This window comes from Muntiacus reevesi, chromosome 1 (genome assembly GCF_963930625.1).
Source record: "Muntiacus reevesi chromosome 1, mMunRee1.1, whole genome shotgun sequence".
NCBI classification, from domain to species: Eukaryota; Metazoa; Chordata; class Mammalia; order Artiodactyla; family Cervidae; genus Muntiacus; species Muntiacus reevesi.
The window spans coordinates 182,634,891-182,661,481 of NC_089249.1; the positions used below are offsets into that span (position 1 = coordinate 182,634,891).

Sequence of the window (26,591 nt, forward strand, 5' to 3'; positions counted from 1 at the left end):
TGTCTTTCTTTGCTGGGGAAGGGTGACAGAGGAGAGGTCGGTGAGGCAGCAGCCTTCCGCTTCATTTTCACCGACCACAGAAGCCAAAGACCTCTTATTTTCATCTCAGAACACCCCCGAGCACGTACAGGCGGTAGCGGCTGTGCCTGGACACCTGGCTGAGTCACACGGGCCGGCCCTCCCAGAGCTCCGCATGCGATCCAGTCCTGTGAAATCAAACACTTAAAACAAAGTGCAGATAACCGAGACAATAGGGCTGTGTGCTCTGGGACGTGGGAGTCCACGGCCGCCACAAGCGTGGGCCCGGCAGGGAACAGCGCTGAGAAAGGAGGCATTCCGAGAAACCTGAGCGCGACTGGACAGTCAGCTGGGGCCAGGCGTGCGGTAGCTCTCGGCCAGCGAAGCCAAGGAGGGGCTGGGGTCCGGGCTGAGGAGCGGGGTCGGATCAGGGCGTGGCTTGGAACTCGGTGACGGATTGGACGCGAGGGAGCGGGCGGGGGAGTGCCGGGGCGGGGGCGCCGACCGTGCGACCACCCGGACGCGGGCCCGGGCGGCGCCAGGTCACGGCGGGAACTCTCGGCCAGCCCCGCGAAGGCCCACAATTGCAGGCGCGAGAGGTGTGCGGGGACAGGAGGTGGGGGTCCCGCGCCGGAAGTAGAGAGGGGCGGCCGAGGGGCCGCGAGGCGGAGAGGAAACGGGGAGCTGCGGTTCCGGACGCCCCTATCCCCACCGCGGCTGCGGAAGCGAGGCTCCTTCAGGTGGCGGGGACCGGGCGGAGCTCGCCCAGGTGCTGGGGGCGGGACGCCGCGACGGGGGCGTGGCGGCGGGACCCCGCCTCCCGGCCTCCCCGGGCCGCTCCGGATCGGCGCAGCCAGACGCTCTTCTGTTCCCGCCCTGGTCGCCCGGCCGTGGGTCTTGGGCGCGGGGCCGCCCAGTGTGCGGCGTGACGGGCGGCTCAGGTGAGGCCGGCATCGACGGGGGGTTGGTGCGCGCGGGCTCCGGGGAGGGCGCGGCAAGTGCCCGCGGGGCCGGGGTGCCTCACCCTCCTCTCCTTCCTCCTCCTCCCCCAGCCTGAGGGCTCCCCTCCCCGCGAAGCCAGGCCTGCCGCCGCCTTCCTGACAGCCCCTTTTGTCCCAGAGGCCGCCAGCGTCTTCACTCCCACCCGGAGCGGTCCGACGCACCGCCTGCTTCGGAAGCACGCGCGCGCAAAGCCAAGCCCGCCGCCCAACAAATGGAGCTGCCTCACTGTCCAATCTGATCGCCCAGGTCACCACACCCCAGCACCGACCTCCTGCCAGGTCTAGCAGGGGCCCCACCCTGCAAACACGCCCGCTGGTCTCTGCTCCCTGCACTGACCCCAACACCAAACTGACCCTCCCTTGTCCAGTTTCACAGCTCACACCCCTTTGTCCTGCCCCAATCGACACCCCCACCACCACCCAACACAAGTTGGTTACAGATTGGCCCCCGGTGGGCAAATGAGTTTTGTTTTGCTTTTTTCCGTGAAAAACAAAACCGCCCAGTCATTTGATTCAGGGGATATCTTTACAAGAGGCTTATTCGTAATTAAGCAACAGCTGCCCACCCCCCAACTCATAGAGCTTGCTTTTGCAGGTCAGCCCTGTCCCCACCAGTGCCACTTTGCCATGAGGCATCTTCCCTGGTGGTCAGACGTCTGGTAAAGAATCGGCCTGCAATGCGGGAGACCTGGGTTCGATCCCTGGGTTGGGAAGATCCCCTGCAGAAGGGAAAGGCTACCCACCTCCTGTATTCTGGCCTGGAGAGTTCCGTGGACTATACAGTCCATGGAGTCTCAAAGAGTTGGACACAACCGAGAGACTTTCACTTTCACTTTCATCTGCATTTGAGACACTTGCCCTTCCTGGCTTAAACCTCCCTCTGGCTGCTGCTCCCCTCTGTGTCCTTCCACCAAGGACTGCCTGTACTGACTTCTCCCTCTCTGCCCCTAGATGGTCACCATGGGCCAGTGCTACTACAATGAGACCATCGGCTTCTTCTACAACAACAGTGGCAAGGAGCTCAGCTCCCATTGGCGGCCCAAAGATCTGGTTGTGGTGGCGCTGGGCCTGACTGTCAGCGTGCTGGTGCTTCTCACCAACCTGCTGGTCATCGCAGCCATCGCCTCCAATCGCCGCTTCCACCAACCCATTTACTACCTGCTTGGCAATCTGGCCGCAGCTGACCTCTTCGCCGGTGTGGCCTACCTCTTCCTCATGTTCCACACAGGCCCACGAACAGCCCGGCTGTCACTCCGGGGCTGGTTCGTGCGGCAGGGCCTGTTGGACACGAGCCTGACGGCCTCCGTGGCCACACTTCTGGCCATTGCCGTGGAGCGACACTGCAGTGTGATGGCCGTGCAGCTGCACAGCCGCCTGCCCCCAGGCCGGGTCATCATGCTGATCGTGGTCGTGTGGGTGGCCGCGCTGGGGCTGGGGCTGCTGCCTGCCCACTTCTGGCACTGCCTCTGTGCCCTGGACCGCTGCTCTCGCATGGCCCCCCTGCTCAGCCGCTCCTACCTTACCGTCTGGGCGCTGTCCAGTCTGCTCGTCTTCCTGCTCATGGTGGCCGTCTACACCCGCATCTTCTTCTATGTGAGGCGGCGAGTGCAGCGCATGGCCGAGCATGTCAGCTGCTACCCCCGCTACCGTGAAACGACGCTGAACCTGGTCAAGACTGTTGTCATCATCCTAGGTGAGTGCTACCCTGCTTCCCGACTGCCAGTCTGATCGAGCGTGATGGGAGGGAACGATTTGAGCGAGGAATGTTCTCCCGGGAAGTGATACCTGAGATGAGGCCAGGGAAGAATTCCAAGCAGAGGGAGCAGAAAGCAAGAGCTCAAAAAAAAAAAAAGAAAGCAAGAGCTCCAACAGGACCAGCCCAAAGAGAGAAGAAGGCCCACATAGCTCTTGTGTGAGGAGAGGTCAGCACAGCCTTAAAGGGTACAGACAGGAGTCATAGCTTGTTCTGAGTTCCGTGGGAATTTAAGGGTTCTTAGCCAGGAGTAATGAGGTCAGTTCGGCTGTTAAATATAGAATGGTCTGGGTTGAGGACACACACCACCCCAAAGAAACAGGGCAACTCTTCCCAATCATTGTTTTCCCCCACCAACTAACTGGCCAGTCCCAGAGTGACCTCCTTTCCACCAAAGAATCTTCAGTGTCTAGGGTCCTGTCCACTGTGTGTGTGCCTGCTCAGTCATGTCCGACTCTTTTCGACTCCGTGGACTGTAGCCCACCAGGCTCCACGGTCCATGGGAGTTTCCAGGCAAGAATATTGTAGCTGGTTGCCATTTCCTACTCCCACCTGTCCACCGTGTACCAGTTAGGAAAGGCAGACAAATCAGAGAAAGGTTCCCCTTCTTAGCCGTTCTGCCCATCATGCTGCAAAGGCAGCAAGACAGGCAGCACTTCCTTGCAAACTGTTCAGCTGTCGCCCAAGATCTAGAGATGCCCTCCAGCTTTGAGCAGTTGGCAACAGCTGGCCCTGCTCACATCAGGCTCTGTCCCACAGGGGCATTTGTGGTCTGCTGGACGCCGGGCCAGGTGGTGCTGCTCCTGGATGGTCTGGGCTGCAAGTCCTGCAACGTCCTGGCAGTGGAGAAGTACTTCCTACTCTTAGCCGAGGCCAACTCGCTGGTCAATGCCGTGGTGTACTCGTGCCGTGATGCCGAGATGCGCCGCACCTTCCGCCATCTTCTGTGCTGTCGGTGCCTCCGCCCGTCTACCCACGAGTCTGTTCGCTACACAACCGCCACCCACGCGGGCACCAGCACTCGCATCATGCTTCCTGAGAATGGCCATTCCTTGATGGACTCCACCCTTTAGCTAACCTTGAACTTCAGCAGGGTACAGCAAATGCCACATCGCTGCCCCGGGCCACTGTGGATGCACCTGGCTCTACCCAGTCTGCGGGCCAGACTTAAAGGCAGACTGTCAGTCTGACATGGCATGAACCACTGCCAGCCCTACCCAGGCACGCAGCTGTGTCTGTCTCTGAGCCTGCGGGTTAGGGTCATCTATGCAACTGGGAGAGAGTTGAATGGGGTGCAAGAATCAGGTTCTGAAGGTTGGGGGGCTTTTTAACAGACACTTTTTTTTCCTGCACATGCCTGGTAACCCCTGTGGACTGCTTTCTTGTCTGTGGTGGCATGGATGATAAAGATGAGAGAGATGAGGACTCTCGGGCCATTCAGCCCAGGGAAGCAGGGTAACACCGACGGACTATGGGTGCCCCATCTGCCTGAGGCTGACTGTTTAGGGGCACAGACAGGAGTGCTGAGTGTGAGCTTGGAAAGGTCTATGACCCCTTGCAGCCTCCAGGGGTCTTGCCTGTCCCCATGAGAACTGAGGCGGTCTACAAGGAGGGCATGATTTAAGGAGTAAACTTTTCTACTCTGAGATCTCCAAAGCCTCTTCTGTTGTCAGCTTGGTCTGTCTGTCCCTGTGTCCCAGAATTGCCCACCTTGGCTCAGACTGAGCAGGGATCCTTCACCGTGGCATCTCCTCGGCCCTGTTCTCACCCCCCTTGGTCTCTGTATGGCTGTTGTTCCATCTCTCATTTCCTTTTGTGCTCTGTCTCCTCCACCTGTTCCCCTGCCTTCATCTTGCCGCCTGCCTCTCTGTCTCCAGCCTCTGGAGCCCAGAGTGGTTCCTGGCCTGTGTAAGCCTCCTGCTTGCCCTTTTGTCTGAGTCCAGGTTGTTAATAGTCAGGTGTGTCTATCCTATTGCCCACTCTATCACCTACCTATAATAGATGGGCTAGAGGTTGTGGGGTCCACGGACCAGCATGCAGGATTTTAAAGTTGCCATTTCTCAAGCTCCTCTGCTATGCCTGGCACACAGATACGCACTTTGCTCTTTACAACCCCATGGGCTGCAACACGTTAAAGCTTCCTTGTCCATCACCCACTCCCAGAGCTTGCTCAAACTCATGTCCATTGAATTGGTGATGCCATCCAACCATCTCATCCTCTGTCCCCCCTTCTCCTCCTGCCCTCTATTTCCCAGCATCAGGGTGCTTTACGTACATTATTTAATCACCACCTGCTTCTTGTGGCAAAGGTATTATACATATTTTTCATGTGAGGACGGTGGCCCTAAAAGACTGAGATTTGGCGCATGGTTACTTAGCTTCAGAAGGACACAGAGGGGGCTAGAGAGGCCCCTGAAGAAAGGACTTCAGTTTTCCATAAAGTCCGGAATTGATCACAAGCTCAGCCTGGCTTTCCCCACTTCACTCTATTGTCTCAGATGTGCCAGACCCATGATGGACCCCCCTCTCAGATGCTCATAGAGGCAATCTGCTAAGCACAGAGTGAACCAGGATCTGGATTCTCTGCTTCCACACCTAGCCAGAATTTGAACCCAGGCCTCGCATCAGAGACCAAATTCTACTAACGCATGCATTGCCAAAGACCCAAAAACATGTAGGTCTTTCTACATTGAATGGGGCTGGGTTTCCCTTTGGGAAACTCTCCCAGCCCTACAACAGATCTGTGAGGAGGCAAGAATAAACTGGGGTGCTAGGTATCCCAGGGTCCAAGGTGGGCAGCATGGTTCCTTGTGCCCTGAATTGCCAGAAGTGATGACCTTGGCCAGCATCTTTTACCACACAGATGAGTACACAGTCCTTGTCTCCATGGAGCTCCATGCCTGTTGGACAGGAGTGTTCATTTCAGATGCAGAGGCAGTCAATCAATTCCTGTGGGGTGGGGAACCCCCTCTCCCCCACCCAGTGGTCTCCAAAGGCAGCTCTGTTTCATGTGCTCTGAGCTGGCTGCTGTTGCATCAGCACCTTCCAGGTTCTAACCCACACAATTCTGGTCTCCTTTGGGATCTTGTGCCATCAGTTTTTCCCTCCCCCGTAGGTTCTCTTCTCTCTACCAGGTTTCAGGGTTTTTTTTGTCTCAGATGGTACTCATAGCTTTCAACCCCCTCCCCCCACCACTATTCTCTGAAGGACACCAAAGTTACTGACCACTTTTCAGGTCTTTCGTGTGGTCACTGACCACGCTAGTCTGACATTTACATGGTCCCCATGTGTTTTAGTACTTCCTGTTAACTGGGGCTATGTCGGGGTTTTCGCATTAGATTGTGTTTGCATTTCCTCTCCAACAGTAGTGGGAAGAAAATTCTGAAATGTTCCCAGGAAGTTGAGGTTCCTTTCTGAGCCTGTGTCAGAAATCTGTCCCCAAAGCAAACAGGCTCTAGGAGGTTCCATGACTTTGGAGAAGTGATTTATGTCCAATAATAAATCCTTTTCTCTCACACAAGTATCCTCTGATGGTTGGAGTCCTAACAGCTAGAAACAAAGGCCTGTGAAGATTCACTCTGATTTGGGGATGCATCACAGGGTAGGTCCTCAGAAAGCATCCTTCCCGTGCTGGCAGAATGCTGTAGAGTGAAAGAATGAATAAACAAGCAAGGTCACTCTTAAGCTGAATCTTGAAAGGTGAACTGGTTTCTGCAACTGAGAAAATCAGTTTTAACTTCCCAGCCAGCATCACCACATATTCCTGTGCCATCCATGGAGCACTAGAGGTGCAGCGGGGGAAGCCAGGAGGCAGGAAGCCCCAGTGACCTATCTGATGGGACCCTAGGCCGAGGGATGCACTAGCTCACTGCGCAGGGGTCTGGGGCTCAGGGTTTCTGGAGATTGGGGGGGCGGGGGGGTGGTTGATGAGGTTCTGAAAGGCAAGGGAAGGTCTGAAAAGAAAGGGTGGCTTTAAGGAAGAGTGCAGTGTCTGAGAAGTTAGGATCTGAGGTGTGTAGGTTCCTGAGGGATGCTCTGAGACTTGGGAGCCTATGAAATGGGGAGGGGGGTGGGCTCTAGCTCTGAGGAGAAGTAAAGTGTCTCTGAGCAGGAGCGGTCGCTCTGAGGAAATGCGGAAGGCAGAGATGTGAGAGGTGGGAGTCTCGGAAGCAGAGCAAAACCAGCGTCGCCCTCTCCGGCGGGAAGACTGTGTGCTTAGTCGCTCAGTCCGATCCCATGGACTGTACCCCGCCAGGCTTCTCTGTCCATGGGATTCTCCAGGCAAGAACACGAGTGGGTCGCCATACTCTACTCCAGGGGATTTTCCCAACCCAGGGATCGAACCCAGGTCTCCCGCATTGCAGGCGGATTCTTCACTGTCTGAGCCAGCAGGGAAGAGGGAGGGGGTTAAAATTGAAAGCGCCGTTGCCTCAGCAACCTCCGAAAGAGTCCTAGGCCGTTGAGAGCGGGACTGGTGGGGTCGTGTCCGTGGGCGGGGCCGGGCAGCTTGGGCGGCGGTGGTTGGCTGGAGGAGATAGCAGGGCGTGTCCCTGGGCGGGGCGCCACCGCCTAGCAGGCGGCGGTTGGCCGTAGGCGGTGGCGAGGGGCGGGGCTCCGGGGTGCGCGCGCGGTGCGCACCGACGGCAGCAGTTGGCTACGACGTTCGCGCGAGCTCTCCAGGCTCGCCGGCTCCTGGTTGAGCACCCGCAGCTCATGGACGCTCCGCAGCGCCCGCCGCGCCCCGCGCCGCCACCGCCTTCCCCGCGCCGCTCGCCACCCGGGCCCCCATCGGGCTCCAACACAGGCGATGTCCTGCAGCAGATCATGGCCATCACCGACCAGAGCCTGGACGAGGCGCAGGCCAGGTGCTGGCGCGGATTCGGCGGGGGGCCTTGCAAAGCCGCTTCACTGAAGGGGGCGGGCCGAGGGGCCAGGACCGGGGCAGCTGGGGTCGTGAGGGGTGAGGAAGGTGCAAGGTGAGAGATGCGATGAGTCTCTAGGCGGAGAGAGGGAGGGCAGGGCGCATGGCAGGGGGAGGCTTAAGGAGGACTGAAGCAGGATTCTGAGGACGAAGGGACGTGACGGGTTAAAATGGAACGGATTGAAAGGGGGCTTATGGAACTAAGCAGTTGAGTGATGGATTTTAGGAGCGCGTCCTGAGGTGAGAGGGATGGGTTTAAGAAGAGTTTGTGGATGGAGAGGTTTATGGTGAAAAGTGGTTTCAAGGGTTATGGAATATAAGGGGGAAGAGGTTTGGAGATGAGGGGTGTAAGGTCTGAGAGGTGGGTACACACAGGATTCGTGAATAAATGAATCAGTGGTGTTTATGAAGATGGGAAATTGGGGAGGGGGTCGGTAATGGAGAATGAGTTGTGGGAAATAAGACTGGGTAATGAAGAGATGGTGTCATTTGATTTGGAAGTGATCCAGTAAAAAGGTTAGTGTGGAAGCTGAGTGGAGACAGAGGATCCCCCCCCCCCCCCCGCCGCGCCTTTTTTTTTTTTAATTAATCTGGCTAATATTTGCTAGATACTATGTGTGGGGCACAGAGCTGGGTGCTGACATAGTCACTGTTCTCAAGCTAATGGTGTGAGAGAAAATAACAACAAAAATAAGTTGTGAGAAAAACTGTAAGTAAAGGGATGGAAAGCTGTGGGAAGCCAGGTGGAGAGGGCACAGCACCTTCAGAAGCCCCAGGGTGGGAAACGGCAGGAAGAAAGCAGAGCTGGGGACTCAGAGTCCCCAGTGGAGTGGAGAGAGCCTGGAACCAGGATCACATGGGGATGACAAGCCTCGGGAAGGAGCCTGGGTTTTATTTCAGGTATAGTGGGAAAATCACAGTGGCTTTTATGTCTCGCCTCCACTTAGCACTTGTCAGCCAGCCAGGACTGGTAGAACACACTTCTCAAGGCAGCCCATTGTGTTTGGGGTCTGCTTGAATTATTAGAAAGTAGCAAAGCACTGAATGATAGCCTTTTGGAAGATGAGGTCTTGTTGAGTGGGGCCTGTTTGGGGTAAAGGATGGTCCCTGTGGATGGGACCAGGGTCTGGAGGTGTGAATTGTACAGTGCCTAGAACCCTCCAGGGAGGACAGGTTACAAAGCCAGGTGAACAACAGCCCCAGAAACAGAGAAGGCAAGTAAAAGGTGGATGTGGCAGGCATTCTTCACACTTTCTTTCCTCTGCTTCTTATAACATGTCAATTCTTTCCACAGTTTCAAGGCCTCTATCTGGAAAGTTAAAAGTGTCACATATACATACTTCCACCCCCACCCGCACTGGAGCAGTGTGCTAGGTGTACAGAAACCAGGATGGCTAAGAGGTTCTCTTATAATCTCATTCAGAAGTAAGGTATGGGGGAGACTAACTTATAAACAGTCATCATAACAGCAGTGTGCTGAATAGAGGTGATTCCTGGCACAAAGAGTTGGGCCGGGAGAGGGTGCCCTTCTGTGATGCCCTGTCTGCTAAGCCAGTCTGAGAACAAGGGTATTGTTGTACTTTCCTTTATATTCCCAGGGCTGTGCACAATACCTGGCACCTAGTATTCAGTCAAGTTTTGTGGCACTTAGGTTCAGGATTTGTTGGAGCTGGGAGAAGGGAAAACGGGCTCTTCACACCCAGGAACCACAGAAGCAGTGTTTTCAGTGTTTGCCTAGTTAGCTGTGTTCCTTCTGTTCTAGGCCTGGAGCTGCTTAAGCAGCTTGAACTCCGCCCAGACGTGGGCTTCCTCAGGCATGTGGCAGCCCAACACAGCCCCGAGGCTGCTGCTTTTCCCTTGTCAATCTCGAGATTCTCAACTCCCTTAGGTAGGCTTTAGAATGGAATGCAGTCAGTCACTACTTGCTGTTCTCAAAGTGAGTCCTTTTTCTTTGAAGGCTAAGAAGCTGAAAAGGGAGGGTATGGTACTTACTCTACCACCACAGAGCTGTTAAGTAGCTGATTCCTGTTTCCTTTCTGAGGTAGAAGGAGCCCTGGGGTTTCTATTTTGAGACTTTGGGGAGCTTCACATCTGCTCTACTTCTTGTGTAGCCTCTAGGTGAATTAAGGGCCCTAAAAGTCACCCAAGTCCAGACACCAGTCTTTAGTCCTCTAGTGGGCGGGCCACTTACTCCACTTTGGAGAAAACACAGCTTGGGTGGGTCTGTTCTTTGAAAGGAATGGCTACTGACTCCAGTATTCTTGTCTAGAGAATTCTGTTGACAGAAGAGCCTGACGGGTTGAAGTCCATGGGGTTGCAAAGAGTCGGACATGACTGAGCGACTAACACTTTAACTTTTCATTCCTTATAGTAAACCCAGCAGCCAGGTAGATTATCAACCTGCGCAGGGGAGTAAACTGTGTCTTCCCTGATTGGCCAACTGGGTGAGACCTTTCTGAGTCCTTTTGACCCCGCGCTGTCTCTGTGCCCCGCCAACCCCTTCATGGCCCCTAGAATCCATTTAGCTCAACTGGCTGGCAAGAAAGAATTTTTCATCTCTGATTTGAGGCCCTCTCAACCTGCTTTGTCTGTGCGTGCGTGTTCAGTTGCTAAGTCATACCTGACTCTTTGCACCCCCATGGACTGTATCCTGCCAGGCTTCTCTGTCTGTGGGATTTTCCAGGCAAAATCATTAGAATGCATTGACATTTCCTTCTCCAGGGGATCTTCCTGACCCCCAGATCAAACTCAGTTCTCCTGCACTGGCAATCGGGTTCTTTACCACTGAGCCAACCACAGGGAAGTCCTCTTCGTCACCATTAAATATGTTTAAAGAAGGAAAGCACACCTGTCCTCCTTAAGCCTGGATTTTTCTTACACCTTTCTACATTATTAGGAAGGCAGCTCCATGTGCTTTTGTGTAATTCACTTTGTCATTACAGCTTCAGCTCGATGGAGTCTTGGAATAGTGAACTGTGTATTGTTCTTCCTTCCGGCTACCCAGATAGTAGATGGACACTGGGGACCTTGGAATGCACCGTCTTTGTTGAAATTCAGCCCTCATCAGCTGGAGACTTCCTGCGTGAGGGATAACCAGTTTCCTTGAATTATCTTCTGACTTTCTTGGGTGACACCTTGAGCTTTTCCTGGAGAAGGGACAGTTTTACAGTTTCTGATTTGGACCTTTCACTGACCATGTTCTCATTCATTTCTTATATGGAACCAGGAAGGCAGAAATTTTTCTCTCATTTGCCAAAGATTTTCTGAGTATATTCACTCTATCACGTATAGCCTTATTTTTTATAATAGTACATTTTACATTTCGAAGTTTACATAGATTTTTTTCATTTACCTCTATGAATACCTTTGAAACCCTTTATGAAGAGTTTATGAGATTGCCAGACTCCGGTTGAAGGCTCCTCTGTCAGGACTGTCAGGCTCTAAAGTTCTTCCTTCCTCCCAGAGTTCTTAACCAGTGTTTGAATCATGGGCCCCTTTGAAAATCCAGTGCAGTCTCTGGGCCCCCCACCCCACTACCATGGCCCCAAACAGTGTGCTTGTATACCACACCTTTGAGAATCCTCAAGCTTCAGGTGCCCTGGGATCTGAAAGCTGCCACTCATCAAAGGCTGGTAGACTTACTTTCTGTCCAGTAGTGAGATTCCTAAGAAGTCAGGGTGAAAACTCTGAACCTGGGAAGGCCGAGGGGTGAGTTTTGGAAATTTAATTTTAAAAGGGGCCACACTCGCCCTCTGCGATGGCCCACATTCTGTCTGTGGAGTGTGGTCTCTCTGAATCTAAATAAACCTACTTCTTACCTATCACTTTGTCTCTCACCAAATTCTTTCTACAATGAGACATCAAGAACCTGAGCAAAAATAGTCTATAAAAACTAACCACGCCAGATTTCGCCACTCACCCTCTGTGGTGGCCCACACTCTGTCTGTAGAGTGTACTTCTCTCTGAATCTAAATAAATACACTTCTTACCTTTAAAAAAATTAAAAGGGACGCAGAGTGGTCAGCAGTGTCACCCTGGAGACCCAGGCAGCTAAAGAGGACTGGCCTTCAAGTCATTTTGCGTGTTGGAAGGATAGATGGATTGTGCTGCCAAATTGGCAGAGTTGGCTGTTGTGGTCACTTCTTGACCATTTGCTGGCAAGGAAATGCAGGTACTCGCGACACTGTCCGATGTGATAGCCTCTTGCCATAAATTCAATTAAAATGCATTAAAATTGAGGACTTCCTCAGCATCCCAGTGGTTAAGACTCTGCACTTCTATTTCAGGGGGCACAGATTCAGTCCCTGGTTGAGGAACTAAGATCCCACATGCCACGCAGAGCAGCAAAAAAATAATAATAATTAAAAATAATAAAATGAAAAAAATAAAGTAAAATGCATTAAAAGTAAATAGAATTAAACATTCAGTTCCTACGTCACACTAGCTATATCTCAAGTGCTCAGTAGCCACATGTGTCTAATAGCTACTATATTAGTGAAGGTAAAAAACATTTCCATCACTGAAGAAATTTCCAGACAGCTGGGCTTTAGGGCAATGTTTCTCTCAGCTGGACCTGCAGCAGGTCTCTGCAGAAATCCTATTGCATTGCAGATTCTGATGTGCCAGGTCCCAGTGGGGCTGAAGAGTCCACATTTCTAACCATCTCCCAGGGTGCTGATCCCTGACCACCCTTGGAGAGGTTGGACCTCAAGAGTAGGGATGGAAAAAAAAGAGTAGAGATGAGACTGTGTCACTTACTTCAGTTTTCATGGATCATTTTACCCTGTTTTTGTTGTTCAGTCGCTAAGTTGTATCCGACTGTTTGCGACCCCATGGGCTGCAGCATCCCAGGCTTCTCTGTCCTTCACCATCTCCCAAAGTGCTCAGATTCATATTCATTGAATCAGTGATGCCATCCTACCATCTCATCCTCTGTCATCCCCTTTTCCTGCCTTCATCTTTCCCAGCATCAGGGTCTTTTCCAATGAGTTGGGTCTTCACGTCACGTGATTGAAGTATTGGAGCGTCAGCTTCAGCAACAGTCCTTCCAAAGAATATTCAGGGTTGATTTCCTTCAGGATTGACTGGTTTGATCTCCTTGAGTAAGTAGATGGTTAATCTGACAAATGAAATTATTTTTGAGCCCAAATTGTGTGTGGGCATAAGGAATTTAAAATTAACCACAAGGGTCATATATTAGCATTGTTTTGCCTACTTAATATAGAAAGAAAATTAGAAATGAACTGAATAAAAATCAGAAAATAGTTGATTGTTTTCCCCTCTAGATGATACTTTTGATCTGGGGGCTTGGGGCCCCGTTGTTTCAGGGTCTGTTTAATTTCCAGTCCAAGGAAATCAGGTTTTAGAGGTTCCAGGCGTTGTTTCTAATAGTTCCTATACATAGTCTATAAAACCATAGCTCAAATTCGTGTTAGTTTGTAGAATTTGATGGCAACCCACTCCAGTGTTCTTGCCTGGAGAATCCCAGGGACAGGGGAGCCTGGTGGGCTGCCGTCTATGGGATTGCACAGAGTCGGACACTGATGAGTGAATGGTACGCCCCTTGTCTCGGCACCTCTGGGATACTAAATATGGGAACACAGACCATTAGAAGTAAGCACGTTAATGCTTTTCAGAGAGCATTCAGCCTTTGAGCACACCCATCAAAGAATGCAAGGAGTCAGAAGAGGAATTTATGGTTTGTAATTTCCTAAAGCCAGATAGCATTGGCAAGAGAGGATCTATTAGTCCAAACCCAGGAAGTAAAATTTCAGCGCTAAAATTTTCTTTTTCATCACCCTTAAGGAGGTTCTGTAAATACGAGTCGACTTGGTGCCTGGCAGTCTGTGTCCTTAGCCTGCTTGCAGATTTTAGCGCTGCTCCTAGCTTAACACACTTAGCTTGACTTGGTCTAGTGCCAAAGGAAAGTCTTGCTGTCCTTGGTATGCTTTTCCCAAGAGTTGGACTTTGCTGGTTTTAAAATGATTTCCTGAAGCTGTCTAGGATCACAGCAAAATCCCTTTTGAAGTGGTTTTATCAGTAAGTAAAGCAATATGTGAATGTTTCAGAAAAGTTTCATAAATGAGCAGGTTTCAGTCATTTATGTGAGAGTATGACCTTCCTGGTGACTCAGACAGTAAAGAATCCACCTGCAATGCAGGAGACGGGAAGATCCCCTGGAGGAGGGCATGGCAACCCATTCCAGTATTCTTGCCTGGAGAATCCCACGGACAGAGGAGCCTGGCGGGCTACAGTCCATGGGGTCGCAAAGAGTCAGACACGACTAAGCGACTAAGCACAGCACAGCACCCAGCACCTCTCAGAATACAGTGGTTGATGATGACGACGACAGCCATAATTTCTATCTCATTTAAATCTCCCAAAAACCCTAGGAAGTGGGTGATTTCACTGAGCTTGTAGAAGAGGAACTGGACCTGAGTAAGAACTTGCCTGAGGTCGGATGACGAGGGTGTGGCTGGTTGGAGATCTGGCCTTATTCTCTTGAACTCTGGTGCTGCCTTGCTGTCCTCCCTGCTTCTCCCAGTGCCCCACGGGCTCCCTAGAGCATGACATCACTCAGAGGAGCTTGGAGCTGATCCAGTACTGTGGAAGATTAGAAAGCTGGACTGGAGCATCAGAAGCTGTTTTTTAAAGTTCATTTAAAAAAGAATTTAATCTCAACTGCTCAGTAACCTTTCCTTTTGTGCCAGGTTCTGGGGATACAGCAGTGAGTCCCAGTAGTTCACAGTTCAGGAGAGGCAGACACTGCAGAGTGCAGTGCAGAGGCGACCAGAGAGGGTGATGAGGACTCGATCAGCCAGGGCAAGAGAGACTACCTGTCAGCAAGATGAGAGCCCGTGGAATGTGCACCCTGGGACACCAGAGTCCAGCTGCAGTCAGGCTGGGTGTCAGAAGCATCCCCCGAGGAGATGACTGTGGCCTGGATGAGAGGCTTTGCCTAGGCCAAGGAGGCAACAGTATTCCAGGCTGGGGCAAGCGTGTGTGCAAGGAAGGCATGGAACATATGGTTCTGTCACACCTGAGTGGCGGGCACGGCCTTCTAGGCGGGGACTCAGTGGGGTGACTGCCTGTCTTCTCTGCTATCCAGGCGAGCATGAATTCCTTGCCAAGCCCCAAGCAAGGAATGAGCATGAAGTTTATTCTGTTCCCTGTATAAGTACTTCTTGAAGTATTCCTGCCTTTCTAATGTGTTAGTCCTGGATCAGAAGAGAGTTGAGTAGTCATTGGCTCTTCTCTACCATCCATTCTTCAGAAATGTCTTGAGACACTCATTTCTCTTGCAGATTGAGCCTTCTAGTGGTTTAAGTGCTCATGCTCTTAGTTTTTATTAAAGCAACCTTCTTCTTTATTCATCACTTTCTCCTGCCCAAATCTAGTGTTTCCCCCACCTCCCCACTTTGGCCATGTCATGAGGCTTGCAAGATCTTAGTTCCCCAACCAGGGATTGAACCCAGGCCCCAGCAGTGAAAGTGCCTATGTCCCACTGGACCTCTAGGGAATTCTCCAAATGTGGTGTGTTCCAGCCAGACATTTTTGATTGTCTCTCTCATCATGCAGCATTATTAAACCCCTTAATATGTTCTCATCATTCCTAAAGTGGATGAGTGCCCACCAGGAGCTCAGCCCTATAACAGAGACCAAGAAGGAGGGGCCCCCAACCGAGCCCTGTACACCTTTGGCTTCTCCTCTCTTCTTTGACCGAGGAAGTTAGCAGTTCTCACCCTAGTTTTTGATTCTCCACTTGCCCTACTTCAGTCTAGAGATGTCAGAGCGCTGCCACTTTCCATTTCTCCTCTATTAGTTTGACATCTCTAGCCTCTACCTTGCCTTCAGTCAAATTCAACAAATCTTTGCTCAGTTATTGTGCCAAGTGTGGTGCTGGCCTGGACTTTCTAAAATGTGTAAGTTGAGGCCTTCACCATGCCCAGGCCAGGCCTGGTAAGCGCTGTCGATAGAATAGAGGAGGGAGTAATGAATCCAGGCTGGGATAGGCCAACCCATTGGAGTCTTGGACTTGACGGAAAGGTAGGACTGCCCCAAGACCCCTGGAGAAGGGAACGGCTACCCACCTCAGTATTCTGGCCTGGAGAATTCCATGGGCTGTATAGTCCATGGGGTTGCAAAGAGTCGGATACAACTGAGCGACTTTCACTTTCACTTTTCACTTTCAAGACCAGAGGGAGCAGGTCAGAGAGATGCTGGTGAAGAGCCTCAAATACCTTGCTGAGGGGTTTGAGTTTATTGGAGCAGATAGTGAGTAGCCACTTCACCTTGTGCTCAGACAGATTCTCATCTCTCCTTGGTTTTGAGTAAGAAATTTCGCAGTATTGTCAATTGTGACCAGTCCATGGGCACATTAGGAAATAAGAACATTGAAATGAGCTTTATGCAGTCTTAAACTTATTCTGTGTAAAGGCTGCTCTTTCATTCAAGTCCTACAGAGTTTTTCCTGTGTTGTATTAATAATCTTCCTTGTTTCCCAGTGCCAAAGCTAGGTCCTGGTTCAAGGCTTCATTTTGCTAAAATTGCTGTAATGATTTGCATGGTTGAACTTGGGTATCAGACCATATTCTCAATTCCCATTTACTTAGCTGTTTTTGTTTCATTGTGTGTAAGTTTGTTTTTTGAATGACTGTACAAATGATTGATGACACCTACTATAGTTTGATTCTTCCTAGTTTACTAAGAAGTTTATTTTAAAATGCCAGGAGCATCTGTCTCCTGGGCTGCATTCCCTTCTGGAGCTCGGCACCCTCTGAGTTTCTAGGTTTTCCATCTAGGTTTTATTTCCTCAGGGTAGGGACCAAGTCTTCTAATTATTGTTCTTCACCTTGGTCTGTCTCCAGGAGGTACATATTATTTGTCAGCTAAAACAGTTCTTCAGAAACAAAAATAATTAAGAGGATTTGATTCCATCTTTTGTTGAGGTATTTGATCATTGTTGCTCTCAGGGAAGTTTTTTCAAAAAGTATCCTATTCTAAGGGATAAGATCTCTGGATGTATCTCTACGTCAAATTTCTCAATAATTTAAAATGAGACCTTGTTCAGAAAATAAGTCAGAGAGAAAAAGATAGGTAGTGTGTCTTCACTTATATGTGGAATCTGAAATATAAAGCAAGTGAACAAATAGAGCAGAAACAGACTCACAGAGAACAAACTATTGGTTTCCAGGGGGAAGAAGGCTGGGGGAGAGGCTGAGTACGTGAAGCGGGTTAAAAGGTGCAAACTAGTAGCTACGAAATAAGTAAGTTATAGGAATGTATGCGTAGCACAGGGAATATAGACAGTATGTTATAATAACTTTGTTTTGAGTATAAGCTATAAAAATGTTGAATTACTATGGGGTACGCCCCAGTCTGGGCTTCCTACTGGCTCAGTGGTAGAGAATCCACCTGCAAAGCAGGAGCCTCAGGAGACCTGGGTTTGATCCCTGGGTTGGGAAGATCCCCCGGAGAAGGGAATGGCAACCCACTACCAGTATTCTTGCCTAGAGAATCCCATGGACAGAGGAGCCTGTGGGCTACAGTTCATAGCGTCGCAAAGAGCTGCATACCACTGAAGTGATTTAGCATGCAGACACACCCAAAACTAATGTAGCATTGTAAGTCAACTATACTTTAATAAAAAATTAGTAAACAAATACCCCAAAAATAAATAAAATGAAACAATACTTCGTTCAGAAAGGCAGGTCATTCCATAATTTGGAAAAGTAAATAATAGGTAAAATTAGAAGCTGTAGTAGTTGGTAGAAGCCAGGATGTGATTTATCTTCTATTCATTCCCACAGTCCTTTCTCCTTATACAGTGACCACTATATAGTAGTGCCTCAATGTTTGTCCTGTAAATATTGAATAAGTAGGTTTGGAGGGTGGTAAAGCTGAGTGCTTTCATTTTCTGGCATGATTCTATGTGATAATAGTTTTGTTACAGATTGGTTTTAAAAGGATATTCACAGATTTGTTTTTTAGTTTAGTTTATCTTCAGAAGTTTCTTTATTTAAAGGCTTTATCATTTCTCATTCATTGGAATTTTACTTCTTCATAAATATTAACATTTTGTTTTGTTTTAATGCAGATACTTGGTTGGGCAGAACATATCATGTACTTGCTAGAGGTGCCAACATAGATGTTGTTTTTCTGCCCACAGTCCCCATTCACTACCTTACTATCTGGTCAGTTATCTGTTGCTATGTAACAAATTGCCACAAACCTAATGGCTTAAAATAACATACCTTTGTGATCTCAGTTTCCATGGGCAGGAATCTGGGCACATATGAGCTGGGTCGTCTGCTCAGGGTCTCGCAAGACATCAGCCAAGGTGTTGGCTGGTCTGTGTTCCTATCTGAAGCTCTGGGTCCTCTTCCAGTCTCATAGGGTTGTTGGCAGAACTGTTCCTTGCAGTTATAGGATGGAGGTTCTTATTTTCTTGCTAGCTGTCAGATGGGGTCTGCTCTCAACTCTCAGAGGCTCCCTAGAGTTCTGAGTTATGGCCCTCTCACAACATAGCAGCTGGCTGCGAGGACGACAGGTTACATTCCCCAGTCTACTAAACTGGAGTAATACATAACGTAACATAACCGCAGGCTAGACTGTATCATCACCACTGCTGCCCTGCAAGTCACAGAATCTGCCCAAAGTCAAGGAGAGAAGATTACACTCAGTGGGAGTCACCTTAGGGTATGTCCCTCGCAGAAAATAATTCATCCTTTTTGGTGATGCTGTGAATTCCCTGGTCTGTCATACTTTATGAAATCATTAATGGTTTGCTGTCAGCTGATCACCTCTAGGCCAGGAACATGCTAGAAGGTTAGACATTTGTTTATTTGTTTACTCTTCATAATAAACCACAAAAAACATTCTGTGAAATCATTCTGTGTTCATTCAAAGGTGCCTTTATACTGTATCTTAAGTAAGATGTTTTATAAGCAGGAAACTGACCTGGGGATAAACTTTCCTAGAATCCCCTTTGAGAAGCAAAGCAGCCAACTTTATTCTCTTTTCTTGTTCCTTGTAATTTTAGAATTACATCACAAGCTCTAACCAGAGTCCATTTTTATGATGATGATAACTGCTTCTATGGAAGGAAAACATTTTGGCGTAATAATCCTATGTGTCAACTACTGTACACTGTGTACGAAAGACTAACATTCGGGTTCAGCTTTACAGAACACCGAATCTCATCGCCCATTAACATTCTCATATTTGGCTTCAGAGATGTGTATCTTAGTTCTGCACCCCAACCCTAACCTTTTGAAAGGCATCCGCAGGGGCACATGGTGAGTTTGGAAAGCATTTGAAAATGAGGACATTCTCCTTTGGATCAACATTATAGTGAGTTATGGCAGATGTTTGACCTTCCTCATGGTGTTAATCACATTTGGCTTCCATGATGAAGCTGCTGGTTTTCAGGTACATTATGTGTCCTTGCAGCACCTTTTAATAATGGATGCTTGGATGACAGCATTATAGGATTTAAAATCACAAATGCTTTTAAACGTTTAAAGCAGCAGCAAATGTTAAAGTAATGGCATGTTGTTGCTGTTCAGTCACTCAGTCGTGTCCAACTCTTTGTGACGCCATTTCCTGCAGACCTCCCTGTCCCTCACTATCTCCCGGGGCGCGCTCAAACTCATGTCCATCGAGTCGGTGATGCCACCCAGCCATCTCATCCTCTGTCATCCCCTTCTCCTGCCTGCAGTCTTTCCCAGCATCAGGGTCTTTTCCAATGAGTAGACTCTTCGCATCAGGTGGTTAAAGTATTGGAGCTTCAGCTTCAACATCAGTCCTTCCAATGAATACTCAGGATTGATTTCCCTTAGGATTGACTGGTTTGATCTCCTTGCAGTCCAAGGGACTTTGAAGAGTCTTCTCCAGCACCACAGCTCAAGAGCATCAATTCTTTGGTGTGCAGCCTTCTTTGTGGTCCAACTCTCACATCCATATGTGACTACTGGAAAAACCATAGCTTTGACTATATGGACATTTGTCAGCAAAGCAATGTCCCTGCTTTTTAATATGCTGCCTCGGTTTGTTATAGTTTTTCTTCCAAGGAGCAAGCGTCTTTTAATTTCATGGCTGCAGTCACAATCTGCAGTCATTTTGGAGCCCCAAAAAATAAAGTCCATCACTATCCCATTGTTTCCCCATCTATTTGCCATGAAGTGATGGGACCAGATGCCATGATCTTAGTTTTCTGAATGTTGTTTCCAGCCAGCTTTTTCATTCTCCTCTTTCACCTTCATCAAGAGGCTCTTTAGTTCCTCTTCGCTTTCTGCCATAAAGATGGTGTCATCTACATATCTGAAGTTATTGATATTTCTCCCATCCCCTTCTCCTCTTCAGATTGGCAGTCTTGATTCCAGCCTTATGCATCATCCAGCTGGGCATTTCGCATGATGTACTCTACACGTAAGTTAAATAAGCAGGTTGAAAAAAAAAAAGCGGGTTGACAATATACAGCCTTGATGTACTCCTTTCCCAATTTTGAGCCAGTCTGTTGTTCCATTTCTGGTTCTAACTGTTGCTTCTTGACCTGCGTACAGGTTTCACAGGCGGCAAGTAAGATGGTCTGGTATTCCCCCCTCTTTAAGAATTTTCCAGTTTTTTGTGACCCACACAGTCAAAAGCTCTAGTGTAATCAATGAAGCAGAAGTAGATGTTTTTCTGGAATTCTCTCTCTTTTTCTATGATCCAGTGAATGTTGGCGATTTGATCTCTGGTTCCTCTTCCTTTTCTAAATCCAGCTTGTACGTCTGGAACTTCTCAGTTCATGTACTGTTGAAGCCTAGCTACAAACAATCAAATTTGTATGCTGACTTCTCGCATATATATATATACACCCTTGAGATTACAGGTATCCTCACTCTCTCTTGTGTTATCACATTCCCTCCCTAGACTGGCTCTTGGGCATATAAACGTGTGCTAGTGTCTCCCATCTTTAAAAACACACAAAGAAGCAAACACCCCCCTTGTCTCTCCCTGTCTGTGGCTTGTACCTGGGATCTGGGTGTTTTTGGCTGTGCTGGGTCTTCGTTGCCTCTCATGAGCTCTCCACTGTGGCGTGCCGGCTTTTCTCTAGCCGCAGGGCCTGGGGGTCTCTAGCCGTGGGGCACAGGCTCTAGAGCGCATCGGCCCAGCAGTTGCTCTGTGCTTTGTCCCGAGGCATGTGCAATCTTAGTGTGTTGACCAGGGATCAAACCCAAGTCCCTCGCATCAGAAGACAGATTCTTAACCAGCGGACCGCCAGGGAAATCCCTAGGATTTGTTTTTAATCAGGTATAATAAGATGAAAGACAGAGACAACTTCCAAAGAAGAGTTTATCACTTAAAATTCCTGAGAGAAGGCAGTGCACGCCATGCAGGCCACATGGGGAAGCGCCACGTGGGCAGAAGTGAGGAGAAGCCATAGCCTGGAGCCTTTATTGGGATTTCCATGAAGTGGCGCTAGTGGTAAAGAACCCGCCTGCCAATGCAGGAGACGTAAGAGATGTAGGTTCGATACCTGGGTCAGGAAGATCCCCTGGAGGAAGAAATGGCAACCCACTTCAGTATCCTTGCCTGGAGAATCTCATGGACAGAGGAGCCTGGCGGGCTGCAGTCCATAGGGTCACAAAGAGCTGGACATGATGGAAGCGGCTTAGCATGCACATGTGAGAGGGAAACAGTGAGGCTGGGTAGACAACTGAGCAAGTTTGGGATTGGATAGTTTCAATAATTTCAGCAGTTCCTCTCTCCTCATCTGGTATCTGGCACCTGGGGTGATTTAGGGCTAGGGGCATCTTGACTGGTGCTGAGAGTTAGAGCAGTAGTTAGGAGTATGGGCCTTGGATTTGGGTTTGCATATGAAAGACACACTCTCAGACAAGTTGTTTTGTGTGGACTAGCTAGCCCTGGGAAAGTCGGCCTCTCCCTGCCCCAGGATGTCAAAGTCAAAGCATCATAAAAGACAGAACATGCCGCAACTAAGACCAGTGCAGCCGAATGAATGAATAAATTTTTTAAAAGTAAATAAAATAAGAAAAATTTTCAACATGATTAATATACACCCTTTCTTTTAGCACTTGCTGCATTTCTTTGCTGTTTTTTGTGATGGTGTCAGAGTTTGTGGTTGCTACTTCCACTTCCTCTCCCACCTCCACCCACCCTCTCCCGACCTTCTCCTCCTTCCGCTGAGTCAGTGACCAGTGACCTCCATGTTGCTAAATCCAAGGTCTCTTCTCCTGCTTCACCTCTCAGAAACATTGCTCACAGATTACGCTTCTGTCTTTGAAGCTGTTCTTGGTTCCTCCCCACTGGCAGCTTGGGCCCCAGTCTCCTCTGCGGGAGTTTCTCATCTGCTTGGCCCTCCAAGGCCAGATGGCTGAGCCTGGGCCTGGGCCCCTCTATCTACATTCTCCTGTGGTGATTCCCTCAAGTCTTGTGACTTAAAAGTGCCATCTCCTATGCCCAGGGCTCCATCTTTACATCACAGGAAGGGGAGGGGGACCCCTTCCAGGGCCAGAGAGTGGACTTTTGTCTAACACTCAGAAATGAATTGTCCAAGAAGACACATGAGCTGACAGAGCAAGGGACTTTATTGGGAACGGGTGCCTGGGCGGAGAGAAGGAGGCTGAGGGAACCCAGGAGGACCGCTCTGCCACAGGGCTCACGGCCTCGGGTTTTATGGTGATGGGGTGAGTTTCCAGGTTGTCTCTGGCCAACATTCTGACTCAGGGTCCTTCCTGGTGGTACACGCATCCAGCCAGGATGGATTCCAGCGAGGAGGATTCTGGGAGGTTGGTAGGACATATGGCGTCTCCTTTTGACCTTTCCCATGTTCTTCCCGTTGGTGGTGGCTTGTGGGTTCCATATTTCTTACCAGGACCTCCTGTCGTAAAATAGCACATAAATGTTACTATGGTGCCTGGCCAGGGTGGGCAGTTTCAGTCAGTGTTTCTCCTAGCATTTATGTTGTTTATCTCCAGCCTGGAGTCCATGTCTGTCTGTTGCCTGCCTACCTGATTCCTCCTCTTGGGAAGCTTATAGGGATCTCAGGTATAACCTGATCAAAACACAGCCCTCCTTTTCAGACCCTCCCCCAAACGTGCTCAACGCTCAAACCCACAAAGCCCTCCAGTCTCAACAGCTTCTTAGACATGACCCCTGAAGCACAAGCAGCAGAAGGAAAAAATAGATAAATTTGATATCATCAAAATGAAAAACTTCTGTGCTTCAAAGGACACTATAAAGAAAGTCAAAAGACAGCTTATAGAATGGGAGAAAAAAATTTGCAAATCATATTAGCATCTAGTATCCAGAATATATAAGGAACTCTTACAATTCAACAATAAAAAATAGCCTAATTTAAAAAGGAACAAAGGGGACTTCCCTGATGGTCCAGTGATTAAGAATCCACCTTGCAACACAGGGAACTAGAGTCTGATCACTGATTGAGGAACTAAGATCCCTCTTGCCATAGAGCTACTGAGGCTGCACCCCGCAACTACTAAGCCTATGGACTCTGGAGGCAGCAGGCTACAAGAAAAGACAGGGTCCATGAGCCACAAGAGGAGATCCCGCAGGACACATCGGAGACCCCAAGCGCTGCAACTGAGATCCAGCGCAGCCAAGCAAGTGGAGGATTTGAAGAGACATTTTCCTAAAGGATGGCCGGCTCTGCGCCTGAAAGCACACACTATTGTAAACCGACTACTTGTTGTTGCTGTTGTTTAGTTGATCAGTCGTGCCCAAGTCTTTTGTGACCCCACGGACTGTAGCCCACCAGACTCCTCTGTCCATGGGATTTCCCAGGCAAGAATACTGGAGTGGGTTGCCATTTCCTTCTCCAGAGGATCTTCCCAACCCAGGGATTGAATCCCTGGTCTCCTGCATTAGCAGGCAAGTTCTTTATACCACTGAGCCAGCTGGGAAGCCCATAAATCAATTATACTCCAGTAAATATAAAAAATAAAAAGACCAAATACACCAGAAAAAAAAGAAGAAGAAGAAGAAAGCTGATAGGACTTCCCTGGTGGCACAGTGGACAATAATCCGCTTTCCAATGCAGGGGACCCAGGTTTGATCTCTGGTCCAGGAAGATTCCACAAACCTTGCAGCAACCATGCCCGAGAGCCACAGCTTCTGAGCCCGCACTCTGGAGTCCGAGAGCCACAGCTTCTGAGCCCCAGGGCCACCTCTACTGGAGCCCTCGTGCCCTAGACCCGCACACCGCAGCTAGTGAAGCCCTCACGCCTAGAACCTGTGCTCCTCGAGAGAAGCCCCCACCATGAGAAGCCTGCTCGCCGCAACTAGGGAAAGCCCACACTCAGCAGTGATGACCCGGTACAACCGAAAAAAGTGACTAATAAATGCTTGAAAAGATGTACAACGTCTTTAGCCGTTAGACAAATGCAAACCCAAACCACAGTGCAATACCACCTCACACCCACAAGGGTGGCTATAATTTTTTTTTTTTTAAGTAACAAGTGTTGAGGATGTGGAGAAATTGAATCCCTCTTAAGTTGCTGATAGGAAGGGGAAATGGTACAGCCACTTTGCAAAAGTTTGCCATTTCCTTAAAAAGTTAAACGTAGAGTTACTATATGATCCAACCATTCTCCCTAGGCATGGGGTCACACAAAAACTTACATATGCGTGTTCGTAGCAGCATTATTAATAATAATCAAAAGGTGGAAATAACCCAAGTGTCCATCAACTGATGAATAGATGAACAAAATATATTCTAACAACGGAGTATTAGTTGCCTGTTAAAAGGAAGGAAGCACTGATACACAATATCTTGGATGAACTTTGAAAACGTACTCTGTGTCACCAAAGACCACATGCTGTGTGATTTCCTTTTATATGAAATGTCCAGACAAATCTGTGAAAGCAGATCAGGAGTTGCTGAGTGGGAGGAGGGAGAAATGTGGAATGACTACTAATGAGAACATGATTTCTCCTTGGGGTAATGAAAGTGTCCTGGAATTAAGTAGTGGTGAGAATTGCATGTCATGAATTAGCTAAAAGTCACTGAATTATATATACACTTAAGGGTAAACTTTATGATGTGTGAATTACATCTCAAAAAGATCAGCACTAATAAAGTACAATATATATCACATGCAAACCACCCTGTGAGATCCTCCGTCACTTCCTGTGTTTGTTTTCTATTACCAGCTGTGACAAATGGCCACATCGTCACTTAAAAAGCACAAATTTATGATCTTCCATTTCTGTAGGTTCCAAGTCCGGCATGGCTCTTGTTGCGCTAAAATCAAGGTGTCAGCAGGGGATTCCTACTGGAGGCTCTGGGAGAGTGTCCACTACCTTGCTGTTTCCAGCTTGCCTTTTCCACCTGCATTCCTCGGCTCACAGTTCCTCCATCTTCAAAGCCCACAACACTGGGCTTGACCCTATGTCATTGCCTCTCTTTCACTGACCACAGCCGGGAGAGTTTGTCCACTTTTAAGAACACATGATTAACCCCAGTGTTCATTGCCGCACTGTTTATAATAGCCAGGACATGGAAGCAATCTAGATGCCCATCAGCAGACAAATGGATAAGAAAGCTGTGGTACATATACACAATGGAATATTACTCAGCCATTAAAAAGAATTCATTTGAATCAGTTCTAATGAGGTGGATGAAACTGGTGCCCTTATACAGAGTGAAGTAAGCCAGAAAGAAAAATACCAATACAGTATACTAACGCATATATATGGAATTTAGAAAGATGGTAACAATAACCCTATATGCAAGACAGAAAAAGAGACACAGATGTATAGAACAGACTTTTGGACTCTATGGGAGAAGGCGAGGGTGGGATGATCTGAGCATCGAAACGTGTATATTATCAAGTGTGAAACAGATCACCAGTCCAGGTTGGATGTATGAGACAAGTGCTTGGGGCTGGTGCACTGGGAAGACCCAGAGGGATGGGATGGGGAGGGAGGTGGGAGGGGGGATGGGGAACACATGTAAATCCATGGCTGATTCATGTCAATGTATGGCAAAAACCACTACAGTATTGTGAAGTAATTAGCCTCCAACTAATAAAAATAATTGGGAAAAATTAAAAAATTAAAAATTAAAAATCTAAAAACAATTAAAAAAAGGAACACATGATTAGATATAAATCAGCTATGTATATATGTGTGTGTGTGCTCAGTCATGTCCAACTCTGCGACCCCACAGACTTGTAGCCCTCCAGGCTCCTCTGTCCATGGGATTTTTCCAGGCAAGAATACTGGAGTGGGTTGCCATTTCTACTGTAATTCAATTTGAAAAAAAAAAGGACACATGAATTAGATTGTGCCCATTTGTGTAATCCGAGTTAATCCTTCCACTTCAAAGTCGCTAACATTAATCTTCTTGAGAGTTCTTTTTCTCTTGTAAGTGGTTCTGAGAATCACCATACAGACATCTTTGGGGGCCATTCCTCTGCCAATCACAGTTTCCATCACAGGTGAACAAAAGCCAGTCATTCTTCTGACTTATGAGACTCTCCAGTGAGCCCCACCTGCCTCTTTAAGTTAACCATATGGCTGTCTCCCTCACCCCTTTTTCTACTGCGTCCTGGTCTCTTAAGCCCACTGCTTATTACTTCTGGCTGTGCTGTGTCTTTCTTGCTACACGCAGGCTGTCTCCAGTTATGGAGAGCCGGGGCCACTCTCTAGCTATAGTACTTGGACTCCTCGTCGCAGAGTCTTCTCTTGTGGAGCACGATCGCTCGGGCCGGTGGACTTCAGTAGTTGCTGCACGTGGGCTCCAGAGCACAGGGTCAGTGGTTGTGGTGCCAAGAGGCACGAGGGAGCGTCCTGAACCTGGGATGGAACCGGTGTCCTTGGCATTGCAGGCAGATTCTTACACTGGACAACCAGGGAAACCCCACGCCTG

At 48.9% G+C, this 26,591-nt stretch overlaps 2 protein-coding genes across 2 annotated transcripts in view; both read left to right on the forward strand.

Annotated features, from left to right (window-relative positions):
* Positions 1-882: 882 nt before the first annotated feature.
* LPAR2 (lysophosphatidic acid receptor 2) lies at positions 883-4,444 on the forward strand. The gene is made up of 4 exons (XM_065931410.1): positions 883-959; positions 1,138-1,298; positions 1,971-2,712; positions 3,532-4,444. Exons 3-4 carry the CDS (start codon positions 1,971-1,973, stop codon positions 3,843-3,845), a joined length of 1,056 nt encoding a protein of 351 aa, XP_065787482.1. The 5' UTR covers positions 883-959; positions 1,138-1,298; the 3' UTR covers positions 3,846-4,444.
* Positions 4,445-7,478: 3,034 nt separating this feature from the next.
* Positions 7,479-26,591, forward strand: part of PBX4 (PBX homeobox 4) — a 50,255-nt gene continuing 31,142 nt past the window's right edge. The window contains exon 1 of the mRNA XM_065931419.1: positions 7,479-7,637. Within this exon, the coding sequence (XP_065787491.1) occupies positions 7,486-7,637 (152 nt within the window). The 5' untranslated portion in view covers positions 7,479-7,485. The remainder of the gene's footprint in view (positions 7,638-26,591) is intronic.

Excerpts from the sequence above, each read along its gene's own strand:
- LPAR2 (XM_065931410.1), top strand. The coding sequence starts at position 1,971 with ATGGTCACCATGGGCCAGTGCTACTACAATGAGACCATCGGCTTCTTC. Across the intron at positions 2,713-3,531 it reads GACTGTTGTCATCATCCTAG|GGGCATTTGTGGTCTGCTGG; the intron begins GTGAGTGCTACC and ends TCTGTCCCACAG.